The sequence below is a fragment of the Leucopleurus acutus genome (genome assembly GCF_964270905.1).
Source record: "Leucopleurus acutus genome assembly, chromosome: 17".
In the NCBI taxonomy this organism is placed as follows: domain Eukaryota; kingdom Metazoa; phylum Chordata; class Mammalia; order Artiodactyla; family Delphinidae; genus Leucopleurus; species Leucopleurus acutus.
In genome coordinates this window covers 59,275,419-59,289,821 of record NC_139159.1, presented here as the reverse complement: position 1 = coordinate 59,289,821, position 14,403 = coordinate 59,275,419, and the positions used below count along the sequence as shown (strand labels likewise).

Sequence of the window (14,403 nt, the reverse complement as noted above, 5' to 3'; positions counted from 1 at the left end):
ATCACTGTATTGGATTCTGATAAAAACAAAACAGCAACAACAATAAAAAACAATGTGTGTTATTTATCTATATCTATACACACACAAAAACAACTTTCCTTTCCAGTAGCTCATCCTGTAGGATGATGCTTGTTTACTCATTCACCCACTCTCTCTCTCCCTCCTCCTGCTTTTTATAAACACCTTAGTTATTTATAACCACACTAGCAAAGTTTCAGTAGATCTGGGGAAAGTAGGTTCAGTTGGTTTGCACCTGGGATTAAGGAATTTTATAAAGCCCTCCAGATTATGTGATGACCAGCAGGTTTGGGAATTATGAATGTATCTTTCCTTGGTTCTTTTACTTTCAATGGGCAAGAATATTGAACTTCCCAATCCCTCACTCAAAATATGTAACTTAATTAATTCTTTTAATTAACAATTTATAGATGGTGTTTATTATATGTAGGCTCTAAACTGTCAATAATGAGTAGCTCTCCTTGTCAGCTGGATAGGAAAAAAGCTGAATACCAATCAGAAATACTAGTTATGTTTTTGTTGTCGCTGTGTTTGTTTTTATTTTCAGAAAAAGACTAAGCACTATGTTTAGATAAAGAAATGTAGCAGGGAAATAATTCAAGACAATCTTTTTACCACAGTCAGCATTATGAAGTTTAAAGACATTTCTTAACGCAAAATGTAGACTAAATGGATTATTATGGAGAAGAGCCAGTAAAATATCCCAAAATTGGTTTTGAGAGTCCAAAAGAAAGGGTTAGGAGATGTATATCATATTTATGAAAAACTAGATAGTTGAAGGACTTAATAACATTCTTTTAGAAATATGATGAGACGGTTATTAATGTGTTGCTATTGTTGTTTTCTAAGACGTATTATTTTTAAGCTCTTTCATAACCTATTTGTGAATCTTTGGCAGTACCACGTGTGAGAGCCTATTGTTAAATTTTCAGTACTTTTGTGAGCTGGTTGTTAAACATAGCCATTATTAAAAATTAAATTGTTACAATTGAATTACAATTAAATTAAAAAACAAAGGTAATAAATGCAACTTTTCATTTCCTAATTATTTTACTACTTTAACTATTATCGGTGCTTTTTTTTTTTTTTTGCGGTACTTGGGCCTCTCACTGTTGTGGCCTCTCCCGTTGCGGAGCACAGGCTCCGGACGCGCAGGCCCAGCGGCCATGGCTCACGGGCCCAGCCGCTCCGCGTCATGTGGGATCTTCCCGGACCGGGGCACGAACCCGTGTCCCCTGCATCGGCAGGCGGACTCTCAACCACTGCGCCACCAGGGAAGCCCTTATCGGTGCTTTTGAGGTTACTTATATATACTGTATCTGTGTGTTGGAAATACTATGTCAGCTTGTCCATCTCTTCCCAACTCTGTATTCAACAATGTCACATTGATAGATTGATACTAGCCATAGTAAAGTGTTTACACTGCAGAAATTGGCTAATACTACAAACCCTGACTTGATTTATTGCTTTGCTCATTGTCAGTACATAAGTAGAAACGGGTTGTATCTGTAGCCATTATATTATGAATAGCACAAAAAATTGAGAAAATATCCTTTCTAGTATTTGAAAATATTATTCAGTTTAGCTAAGAAGTTGCTCATATCATTTACAAACCAGTGACATTCTGATATAACATCGTTTTTGATGTTTCATTTTCATCTCACTTGTTAACAAAAAAATCAAGCAATAGGGCTTCCCTGGTGGTGCAGTGGTTAAGAATCTGCCTGCCAACGCAGGGGACATGGGTTTGAGCCCTGGTCCGGGAAAATCCCACATGCCGCGGAGCAACTAAGCCCGTGCGCCACAAGTACTGAGCCTGTGCTCTAGAGCCCACAAGCTGCAAATACTGAGCCCGTGTGACACAACTGCTGAAGCCTGTGCGCCTAGAGTCCATGCTTTGCAACAAGGGAAGCCACTGCAATGAGAAGCCTGCACACCTCAGAGAAGAGTAGCCCCCGCTCGCCGCAACTAGAGGAAGCCTGCATGCAGCAGCAAAGACCCAATACAGTCAAAAATAAATAAATTAAAAAAATTTTTTTTAAAAAATCAAGCAATGTTCATTTAAGAACAACTTTTGTCTGTAAGTTGCAGTTATAAGTTGCAGCTACAGAAGTTTGGCAAAAAACACTGAAAGCACTCTGTAAGAATCAATTAGCTCTATGGAATTTTCAATAATGAGTATTGTATATTTTATTCCTGTGTATAAATAGGATGCTACACATCCCTTAAATCAGTGATTCACAAATGACAGTCTGTGAGCCAAATCAGACTGACACCTCTTTCTGTAAATACAGTTTTAATAGGAGAAAGCTGTGTTTATTCATTCACATTGTCTACGGCTGCTTCTGTGCTAGAAGGGCAGTATTGAGTAGCTGCCACAGAGATGTTAACAGCCTAAAATATTTACTATCTAAACCTTTTCAGAAAAAGTCTGTCAATCTCTCTTTATATCAATAAAATTTACTTAAAAAACATATATATGGGTATGTACATTCACCAGTTTGTTTGAGAGCTGGGTTTTAAATATTTTCTAGCCCACCAGTGATCTCATAAGTCTACCACATGTATCTACTAACTTTGCTTGTTGTTCACTGATAATCCTCTGTTATTTCTCCCTTCAAAAGCACTCTGTAAATATCCATTTGTATAGAGTGCTATGATAGGCCTCATAAAACCCTTCCTTTTCTCCCCTACTGAGATCACAGAAGTGAAATGATGTGTGACATTCCAATCAGCTTTGATGGTAGAGCTGGGACCACAAAGCTAAGGCCCCTGAAAACCTGACCCCTCATTGCATTCCCAACTCCCTCCCTGTTACATATCATCTTTGGAGAGAACATAATAAGATTTAAAATATTGTCCTTTTTAACAATTGTAAAAATTATTTATTCTTTTTCATTCAAAATTTGAACTCTAACTCAACTTATTATAAAAAATTATTTAAATTCCAAATCAACCTATTAAACAAATGGCCAAAATGAAAATTCTAGTATTCATGAACAGGAATGATTTGAAGGTTTGTATGATTATACTCACATGCATGTGTAATTTCTCTCTTTTTATTTTACTTTTTTATGTACTTTTTGCTCTTGGGTTCAGATAATAGCTTATTTGCTAAATTCACTAGAGAAATGACTGGGAATATACTTTCTAATCATACATTTATTATGTCATTAACAACAAAAACAGTTTTAAGTGTCCATAAGCAGTTCATCATAATAGGGTTTGACCTTCCATATATAGGAGGGTCTGTACACCATAACTAATTTCAGGCCCTGATCCATTACAAAAGGTTTTATAATTGAAACATGGCAGTATTAAGTTCTAGTCTGTTCTAGTGTAGGACTACCAAATTAATTGCAACCTTATAACAAATTAGAGTCTTATCAAAGAGCTTCATTAATGTTATAAAAGCCCTCAATGCCTTTCACAATATTAATTCTTAAGAAAACTTGAAATCTACATTTGATATAAAAGTAAGTCTTCATTATCTGAATTAGGCTCTAAGTAACTAAGAATATTTCTATTGTGAGCACCAGTCCTCTCCCTTCCAATTAAAAAGTATACTATTATAATTAGCTTAGTCTTTTTTAGCTTTCTAAATTTCTGAAAAATAAAAATAGATACTAAGAAATATCTCAAAAATAATAATATATTTTAGAAAAAAGAAAATCGGCTCAAATAAATAAAAACATACTTAAAGATCCTGATTTTAAGTAGAAAAGCAATGAGAAATAATGTCAAAATTTCTGTGATTCTGATCAGACCCAGTATAATCACCCTGTACTGTAAATTTATTTTTAAATGAAAGGCATATTTTGTTTGTTTTATTTTCTTATTTGTATGATTGGATTCATGTCTACTTCAAATGTAATTTGTCTTTGGCTACACTGCTTTGTCCTTCCTTGTTGCCTTTATGGGACCATATATATTTGAATACATTTGAAGGATTTTATTTACAAGTTAAACAGCACGGACTTGATCATAGCTATAAAACTCTTCTCTTTTTAAAGCCTTCCTAATTAACACTTGCTTTTCATTTTGAATTAACAATTTTATACATGCTTCCAAAATTTCGTAGCTGAATGATCACACTTCAGCAAAAGTTGCGTTTTCTGACACACGTTTCCTTGTCTCTGAATTATTGCTGATGGCTACTATTCTTAAGAAATGAAAAGTTGGCTCCTATGTAATCAAACAAAAAAAAATTCCTGAGCTAACAAACCTCAACATTTGGTTCAGCTTTGTTGAAGACAAATTCTTGCTGATAACTAAAACAGAGATGAATTTGTATGATAAATTAGATTCCACAAGGGGTTCCTGGTACTCCCATATAATTTTAAGAAATTAGTCCATACAGCCCTTTATCTAGTAGTCAAATACTCATTTTAACAGTCAACACATTCTTTAAAAAATTGACAGAAAGACCTTTTAAAACAAAGAGGGAGACCAGTAAGGTGTTTGCTGTTCGGAATTCAGTGAGCATGTTGGATTGACTTTACAACTCACTTCCTCTCTTTCTTATTTCCACTCCCTCTCAGTGGTAATAAAATAACAAGTAAATAAACTGGTGGAGCCTGGAGGGTGCATATGAAGCTATAGATTCCCTCACGCACAAAGGGAGAGAGCAGGAAACGCCTGGACACTGGAGACTTCAGAAAGTCTGTGCAGAAAAGTTATAGAGTAAGGTTGTTAAGAAAGGATACTAGGGGCTCTGAACAAAAACTACATTTGTATAGCATGTTAAATAAAAGCATTGTTGTCTTTACAACATCGAAAACCTGTATCAATAATAAGGAAACATAAAACTATAACTACCTAAAGATAAATAAACACATAGTTAATGGAATTCAGGAACCAGAAGTAAGAAAGACCAAGTTAAATACATAAAACAAGTGAGATATCTTAAGATAATGCAATTTGAGTACCAAAAACAGAGAATGGGGGAGGGAAGAAGGAGGAGAGAGAGACAAACAGACAGACTGACTTTCTAGAACTTGACCAATGATTTAAAAATTTAAGATTTAAATAGAAGACCTAAAAAGAGATTATTTACTGCTGAAAATCTAATTGTTAGTGTGGAAGATCCAGTGGAAGATAAGCCATGATACAGCGGAAAGATAGATAAATTTCAGAAGAAAAAAATGTAAAGGAATTGCAACACAGTTTTGGAGACTGAATATGTAAATAATAGGCATTCAAGGTGGAAAATAAAATAATAAAATTGACAAGGAATAATTAAATAAACAAAAACTCAAGAATATGTCCTTGAATTGAAGAATTCCTTGAATCTGTAGAAAGCAAAGGCTCATTATTTTATTTGAATAATCCAGATTTTGAAATATAGTAAAATATTTCCAGTTCACTTTGTTAAATTAACATAAACTTAATACTAAAACCTGTAGGGATAATTTGATACAAAGAAAAAAAGTTATACATCAGTTTTTATTTACAAATTGTAGAAAACATTCTAAATAGATGATGAAGTTAAATTCAACAATTTAGCACAAGAAAAATATATCATGTAAATTAATATAATAATAATAAAAATTCCATCATGTACCACCTAAATATCATCTCCTAGGTGACATGAATATAATGCATACCACTTTGGGGGAACATTGGTGCTATGACAAGATCACCGGATTAGGGGTTTAGTGACATAATTTTTACCCTTATGACAGGTCAGAAGTAAGGCAATTTCAGGCAAGAGACAGGTAACTTTCAGAAGTATTTCTCAGTCGTTTCTATTCATTATCATTCACAGAAGGAGCCCCAAGCTCCAACTTCATGAAACTAAGTACTGTGGAATGAGATTTGTCAGGGTTGGTCTTTGTAGGACCACAAATGATCATAATATCCAAGATTTTATGAACTCTAAGAACCAATTTTCACACCCTTGGGGGTAATAACTACCACATTAAAAATATGTGCCTTAAAGGAAAAAGAATAGTAATATGCATTGTTGGCAAACCCTCAATTTAATTACTGTACACTTTTTGGAAAATAATCTGACAATACATGCACATTTTAGCCCCCAGATTCAATATATTGAAAACTTTCTTACTGAAATACAAGTACCAAAAAAGAAATGTGAAATAACATCTAAAGGGTATTTATTTCAGCATTACTTTTAGTGGCAAAAAACTTTAGTTTATTAATACATGGAATGGTAGGGCAAGTTGTGGTAGTGCCATTGAAGGAAATATTACACAGCTCTCAAAAGGAAGAATCTCTATCCACTGATCTGAAGAAATGTCTATAATGCCTTGATAAAACAAAAGCAAATTAGAGGGCAATGAGAAGCTACACCTTCCAAAGAATGGGAATGAGGTAGGGAGCTTTGGGAACATGTCAGTTTTGCTTTGTATACTTTTGCCTTGTTAAATCAGCTTCTAAATGCATTTAGTACTATTTTAACATTTTAAAAGTGTCAGATATGAAATAAAGGACATAGGTAAATAGAAGTTGCAAAAGAAGCAAGTACATTTTATATTAATCATGTTATTAGAAAAGCAGGTGTTTGGTGCCCTTGACCAAGTTTAGAAAAACAACCAATCAACCAACCAATCTTAGAAACCAAACTTTCTATAGGTATTCTCAATTTTAAATTGTCTGCCATTAGAAGCATTGTTTTTATAAGAACAAAAACTTTATAACATGATTTTGAGTTTTACTTAGTGTCTGCTGAGCTTGGAATATTAAAATTACCCATGTGGAGTCTAACTTTCTTACCCTGATATTTGTAGGAATTAATATATGCAGTTGTTCTTGGGAAACAGGTAGTGACCTGATTTATGAAGAGTGTAGTAATTTCATTTTCTTCACAGATATAAATATATGCTCTGAATTGGTTATTACTGTCAAATTTACATTTTAATTATAAATATATTTTTGCAGATTTATGATGGAAAAGATAAAACAACTCATCTACTAGGTGCTTTTACTGGCGCATCTATGCGAGGACTGACCCTTAGTAGTACTTCAAACCATCTCTGGCTAGAATTTAATTCTGATTCTGAAGGGACAGATGAAGGCTTTCAACTTGTCTATACCAGTAAGTATTTTGGAAGAAAAAAAAAAAGGCCCAACACTGATGCTAAATATTTATTAAATAATTGCAGTACACCAGGTGAAGTAATATTCAACATTTGATTATCAATTTGCTGTTTACAGCTCCCTTCTATGTATATAATTTTATTTGAACCTAACTTAAAAACTTACAGGTATTCTAACTGTTGCTGTTTTACAGTTGAAACAGCTAAGATTCAGAAAGTTTAAGTAATTTGTGACTTTGAACTTATTTATATATTTTAAAATAGCAGTATTCTTCACATGAAATATTTAAGAAATACAATTAAACTTTTAAATAAATGGGAATCCAGTGTTTGAGCTCCTACCTGTAATTGCAAAACATATGCAATACATGTGTAGTAGTTATAGTTGGTCACCCTTAATGATAATTGGATGGTTTCAAATGATTTTACATGGAAGAGTAGCTAAGATTTTTGTTTGTTTTGCTTTTGTGTTAAATTGCCTTGTTAAAAATAAACTTATATAGAACTATTGTGTTATACTCAAGTCAGCTTTATGACATTTAAACAGGTAGAAGCTCAAAGACTGAGAATCGTTGAGAGCCATAGGTAGGTGGGTTACATCAATTGTTATATGAACAAAATGAATTTATTTTACCTGTATCATAATTTAAGAAATAGACTAATTACGCCAATGAACATTAAGTCATATTCAAATAACATATTTATTAAGTTTCTGCTCTGTGTAAGAACTGTTCTAGGAAAGTAAAGTGCATGAAAAACTGTGGTGATTCCTGGTTGTGTGTTAATAAATTTACAATTTACCAGATCAAATCAGTTTTTGGAAGTTCAGAATATTCGTGTAATATAGCAAAATAAATTAAGTAACAGTATTCAGAAATCCCTTTTACTGTTAGAATATTTGAGAGAATTGCATGAATTCCATAAATTTTCTCAAGAAGTCAAATGAATGAAAGGTATTACAGAAATGGGGACATTGAAATGGTTACGGCGTCAAAGGTATTCATGGGATCCTAAAGGGAATCTGAATCAAATTACTGTTTTTGAAAATGCTCTTTCTTAATGATATAAGTAGGAGACAGGAGACATAATACTGAGATATTATTCTTGCTCCTTGTTTATTTAAAAGTTTTTTCCTACCTGTGCTAGAATTGTTAATTATTAACATTAACACAACAGAAATTAACAAAATGATGTTGAATACATATTTTTAAATCCTGAGAACTCCTGTGTATAATGTGATTTCTTATGACGTCCTCCCAAAGACAAATGAAAATCCAAGCAAATCGTGTTTACAGATATTGCTGTGTGATGGACTAAAAATAACAGTATTGTGATTATTGCTCAAATATAATTGGTGTGATCTGCTTAGAAGGGCAAATGTTTTTTAATCTGTTTTCCTCTTTCTCGTTTTGTTTTCTGACAGGGCTGGTGACATTTTTCAAGTCATGGCTCAATGTTTACATAATGGTGTTTCTTTGTTCTGCATCATTTTGTATTTCTCTTTGTCTAAAATGTCAGTGGGTTTCATAGGGGAAACCTAGATTTCCTTTTCTGATATGTAAATTCTATGTAATGTGAGATTATTGATGCAAAGATACTGGGCATTGTAGGCCATACCTGGATATAAAATTGTATGGGGTACTCAAGTGTCTGGAATGAGTAAAATCATTGACTTTTTCGTCATTGCTGTGAGCTACTGGTTGTCAAAAAAAAAAAAAAAGAAAAGAAAGAAATCCTTAAAAAGAAAATATTTGAAGTCACTCTTCTTAATGACTCTGGCTGTTCATTATAGGATGTGCATCATTATGAAGATGGAAAGCTATAGAATTGGGAAGAGAGTATAAAAGCAATTATTTTTTAAAAAGGGCATACATACATCTATGAATATTTTTCAGTCTCAGAACTGAAACTGAAACGTTTCAGTCTATATTCTGGAACTAAAATATTTATAGTCTGCTTCCAAGGTGTCTCTGGATATCCCCGGGTCAGTAAATGCTCCAAGATTTTCTGATCCAATGGCTATGTGCTGAGCTCCTTTGTTAAGGAGGGTCCTGGAAGTAGTAACACATCTGTTATTAAATGTATTTGTTCCTAAGTGTTACTTCTGTTTTTTACAATGGCAATCTTTTTACATATCTGCAATTATCTTAATAGTTAACCACAGATTTCCTAGCTTTGAAAGAAGCTACTTCCCATCCTCCAAATATACTTTGGTTTCCAGCCTTTGCACCTGTAACCAGGCTTTTTTTTTCTTTCAATATGCACCACCCACCTTGGGCATCAATTGAGCTATTCAACTTCAAGACCATTTCAAATATTTCCCTACTGGTGCTTACCCTGATTCCTTCAGCCAGAGTTAACCTACTCTTTAACACTTCTTTTTCAGTAGTCTATATCCACAGCTAATGTAGCTGTTATCACATGGTATTGTGGTTATTTTTGTTTGTTTGTTTGTTTTGTTTTTTGCAAACATGTTATGCATAGTTCTTCATGGGGCCATTTCAATTCATAATGTCTTTAGTCAGTTTTAGTCCAATTACAACTTTTTACATATTCTTGGTAAATTAACATGTAGTCTGAATACTGATTTTGTAAAATGTTTTTGTGATATAGAAGATTGTACTAGGCCACATATTTTGTATTCCTAAATTTCTTAGAAGCAGTAATTAATTTTTGAACATGAGAGAATTTGCTAAGATGTGCAAACATGGGGGAAAATGGAAAAGAACAGGCTTTGTGTTCGAATCCCTGTATCCAGTCATTTCTAAACCCAACCCCACCCCTGCCATTCTGTGGTATGTTCCCCTTAAGATTATTCCACCTTTGTTTCTGAAACATCTGAGAGAACACTGTGAGATAAAGAGGAGTTCCAATATTCACATTAAGAGGACTAGAGACAGGAGAGAGGAAATTTGGCTAGGGCAGATCAGGTAAGGATTCATGAATGAAGTAGAATTAAAGGTTGTGTTGGTGGATCACAGAAAGAAATAGTGGAGAGTATTCCAGGCAAAGGGAATACGATGAAGAAAGTTACAGAGATTAGAAAGAACATGCTAAACACATTCAAGGGAAATAGAGCAAATAATTTAATTCAGATTAATCCCATTTGCCTAGCTTCTCACTAGTTTTAGCATAAACAGGCCTTTTATGACCATCCGCATCTAATGACACCTGCCCTATCTAATGATAGTCATTTTTTTTTTTTTTTTTTTTTGCGGTACGCGGGCCTCTCACTGTTGTGGCCTCTCCCACTGTGGAGCACAGGCTCTGGACGCACAGGCTCAGCGGCCATGGCTCACAGGCCTAGCCACTCCGCGGCATATGGGATCTTCCTGGACCGGGGCACAAACCCGTGTCCCCTGCATCGGCAAGCGGACTCTCAACCACTGCGCCACCAGGGAAGCCCATGATAGTCATTTTTTATCTACCTTTCTATTATCTGTTTTTTGACTTAACGACATTTGCTGTTGTCTAGTTATTTTCATTTTAAGAGACAGAATTGCATTTGGTTGAGAATAAAATGAAGAAATATTTTAGAACAGGCCTTTAAGTTGTGTTTTATTTCAACTGTCTTATTAGTCCATTCATTATATAGTCACTAAGAATAGCAAATGAACTAGTGGAAACAGTGGTTGAGATGCCACTTTTGACTTCAAGTAATGGTAAACCTAACCATGGCTTAAACAATTAGGATTTATTTTTATCATATGAGAGCTGTAAAGAGAGAAAAGATAGGTAGATCTTGATTCAGTTGTTAAAGGGCCATGACGCTGTCCTTTTGCTGTGGCACTCCTAGTGTGTTCACTCTTGTTCTCATGATTGTTGTGACATGGTCACAAGATGGCTACTTTAACACTGAACATATTCAAGGCAAAAAGAAAAAGGGAACAGGTAGTGTCAGCCATATATGTCCCTTTTATCAGGAATGCAAAATCTTCTGTCAGACATTCTTCTATCTCTCTTTGTCCAAAACAGGGCTATGTGGTTATGCCTAAATTTCCCAGCAAGGCAAGCTGGAAAAATGAAGCATTTGTCAGACTAAAATATTGGATTATTATTTGACTATGATGATATACTGCCTGATATGCTTCAATTACTGCTGGGAGCAAAATCAAGGTTTTGTTCATGAGGAAGAAGAAAAGAAGAGCTATTGAGAAGACAGTGTACAGTGTTTACTATGATGTACAGCTGCAACAGATATTCCAAAACATAATAAGTTCAAAGATATTGTATTAATAGATGCCTCTGTGATTAATGGTGTCATGGAAGTCCAGAGACTCTTGAGTGCCTAGAAAGGAAAGTCACTTGGCTCACCCATTATTAATAGTTTTAGTTCTACTATACTAAGAAGACAGTGAGCTTCTCTCACTTTCCTTAACCAATAAATAAATTACAACATACCTGGTATGAAAATGCTACACCACATTTGAGGGGAGAAAATATCCCACTCCTTTATTTTTCTAAAGCAAATTAAATCTCTTCAGTCTTCTTTTGATAGATTATAGGATTGTCTTCTCAAAAGCTGATCTGGCAAAAGTCCGTGATGCCCAGCCATTAGGCATTACCTCTGGGCCCAGATGTCTTCTTGTTATCACGTCTGCACATTTAATTTTCTAAAAATCCCATTTGAAAATGTCCATTATCCCAAGGGTATAGTTCAGATATATCTGGATGTTCTTAGCCTTTGAGTTTTGTTGCTTGAAATAGTTTAGTAATCTACATGGAACATGGCCATTTCAAATTTTATATTCAGATTAAAGATGGGCAATAGCTACCTTGTGATGACATTTCTTGCATACTAGCTTTATAAATATATAATAAATTACCCTATTTAAACACTTTAATTTAGTTACCAATATGGTCTTGACAATGTTAACCATGAAAAATAATCAGATGACCTATTAACTCTAACTTTACTCTTAGTATATAATTTATTCAGTGCAAATGCAAGTAGAAAATAAGTAGATTACACAGAAGCAACAATGTTACTCTGTGTAAATCTGTATCCTATAAACTACTTAACAGGTACATTTGGCATTTCTATTACTCTTTAAATCTTGAAAATTAACCAGGCAATAAAGGAAGTATTGACTAATGCTGCATTATATAGTACAAGGTATTCTAACTAAAATGTTGAAGAAATATTTCTTGATTACCTGTCATTTATATATACAATATTGGATATAATTTCTTCATGTTAGAATAACAGAAGAGTCATCTTCATAGCCTTCACATCCTAAAAGCTTTGTAAATTTTGAGCTTAAATATGTAATGACCTACTAATTTACTCCTTATATAAAATTAACTTCTGGCAGATTGAAGACATATGCAAGTCTCAAAACTTTAAAACGCTTAGAAAAAAATGTGGCCTAGAATAGCTGTGTCTTTAAGGCGAAGAAAGATTTCTCAAAGAAGATACATGAGCAAAAATCTCTCAATACTCAGGAGCATTCCTGCCCTTCTAAGCACTTCCCTTAAGTGTAGAGACTAAAAATCTGGCAACTGCATTTCCCCTGCCCTTGCCAGCCAAGATCTCTGCTTAGATTCTGCCAATTAAAGGCAAACATGTGAGAGCTGAAAGGTAGGATGGATAAAGAAGCCATTATTTTCCAGCAGCATCTGCAGGCAAGAGTGTGGTGCTGGCAGGTGGTTGTATGTGGCAGCAGCTTCCCTGAACTCCTGGATTCTTGAAAACCAGCAGTGATCTTCTGACCTTCACACCCTCTGAATTTCTTTGTATTTTCCCTCTAATTTCTTGTATTGAATTTGAGCAACTCAAAATATCTAAGTGGCTTCTGTTTTATTGACCAAGTCCCAGTCCTTATTATTATTATTATTATTTTTACAAATCTCTCTATAGGGAAATATACCATAAACACAAAATTTAAATGATATATTTTAGAAGTAGATATTTACAATATAATAGAAAAACATACACTCCATAGAAAGGAATCCTACAAATCAATTTAAAAATATAGTCTAAAAGAAAATATGGGCCAAAAAATTTCACAGTAGAGGTAATTCCAGTAACAATAAGCAAAAGACAAAAGGTGCTTGATAGAAATTAAGAAATGAAAATTAAAGCCAACATAATTTTCTATTGCATGTTTGCCAAAATTGGTAAAAATTAAAAAGCGGTATGATACTAAATGATAATTTGAAGAACTTGAAACTCATGAACTTTGGGGAATGTAAATTGGTATAGTCACATAGGAGAAATTTGGTGATATCTAGTAAAATTCATTTTTAGATATGTCTAGGTTGAGCCAATTATGCATAAACTAAATTTGGCTGATGGCTAAAAATTAACATTCAGGCAAAGCTGAATCCCACTATCCAGAATGATGTACAAATTTAAGATGTGCAAGACACAAACTAGCATATTTAATAATATCACTTACTTTTTCATGCCCAAAGATTAAATCGTGGGAAAAGCTTTGAGTAACATATTTTCTAGTCAGAACTTTATACATGGGATTTAGAACAACGGCAATTAAAAAGAAAAAATAATTATTTACCTTGTCTCCTATTCCTCCAGTTGGAAATGCAAAGCAATCATTTGCACAAGCTTTTGTTTGTTTGTTTAAACTCTTAACTTCGTTTTTTTTTTTTTTCTTTTAAATACTTGCTGGAAAAGTAACTGTTTTGAATGATTTTTCCAAAATTTGATTACACTGCTACTATTGATATATTTATATAAATGGCTAATTTACATATATAATTTGATATATTATAATTTACATAAGTAAATAAATTACATTAAAAGTTACTCAACAAATAGAAATAAAAAATTAAATGTATATAGCTTTTGGGCTTCCCTGGTGGTGCAGTGGTTGAGAGTCTGCCTGCCGATGCAGGGGACACGGGTTCATGCCCCGGTCCGGGAGGATCCCACATGCCACGGAGCGGCTGGGCCCGTGAGCCATGGCCGCTGAGCCTGCGTGTCCGGAGCCTGTGCTCCGCAACGGGAGAGGGCACAACAGTGAGAGGCCCGTGTACCGCAAAAAAAAAAAAAAAAAGTATATAGCTTTTCAAGACTCAAAACTGTAAGGATTGTCTTCTTAAAGCATTCTTATAAAGTTGGTCATTTCAAAGTTTGATATGTCGGATTATTAGTTTGATTAGTGAGAAAAAAGGAATACATAATTTTTCTTCAGTGCTTTCTTCTCTTTATTTTCCTTATGTCTGAACCAAAGAGGATTATCACAGTGTTATGTATGGTCGTGGATTATTTTCTGCTTGTGAATTTTAAAATGACATTCTGCTTTATATACATCCTTATTTAAATATAAAGAATTCTAAAATAAGACTTTTTCTTGCAAGATTC

At 33.9% G+C, this 14,403-nt stretch overlaps 1 protein-coding gene across 3 annotated transcripts in view; it reads left to right on the top strand.

Annotated features, from left to right (window-relative positions):
* Positions 1-14,403, top strand: part of CSMD3 (CUB and Sushi multiple domains 3) — a gene marked incomplete at both ends in the record, with an annotated part of 1,083,475 nt that overhangs the window by 750,942 nt on the left and 318,130 nt on the right. For all 3 annotated transcript variants that reach the window (XM_082858355.1, XM_082858354.1, XM_082858353.1), the window contains one exon: positions 6,919-7,075. In XM_082858355.1, the coding sequence (XP_082714481.1) occupies positions 6,919-7,075 (157 nt within the window). The remainder of the gene's footprint in view (positions 1-6,918; positions 7,076-14,403) is intronic.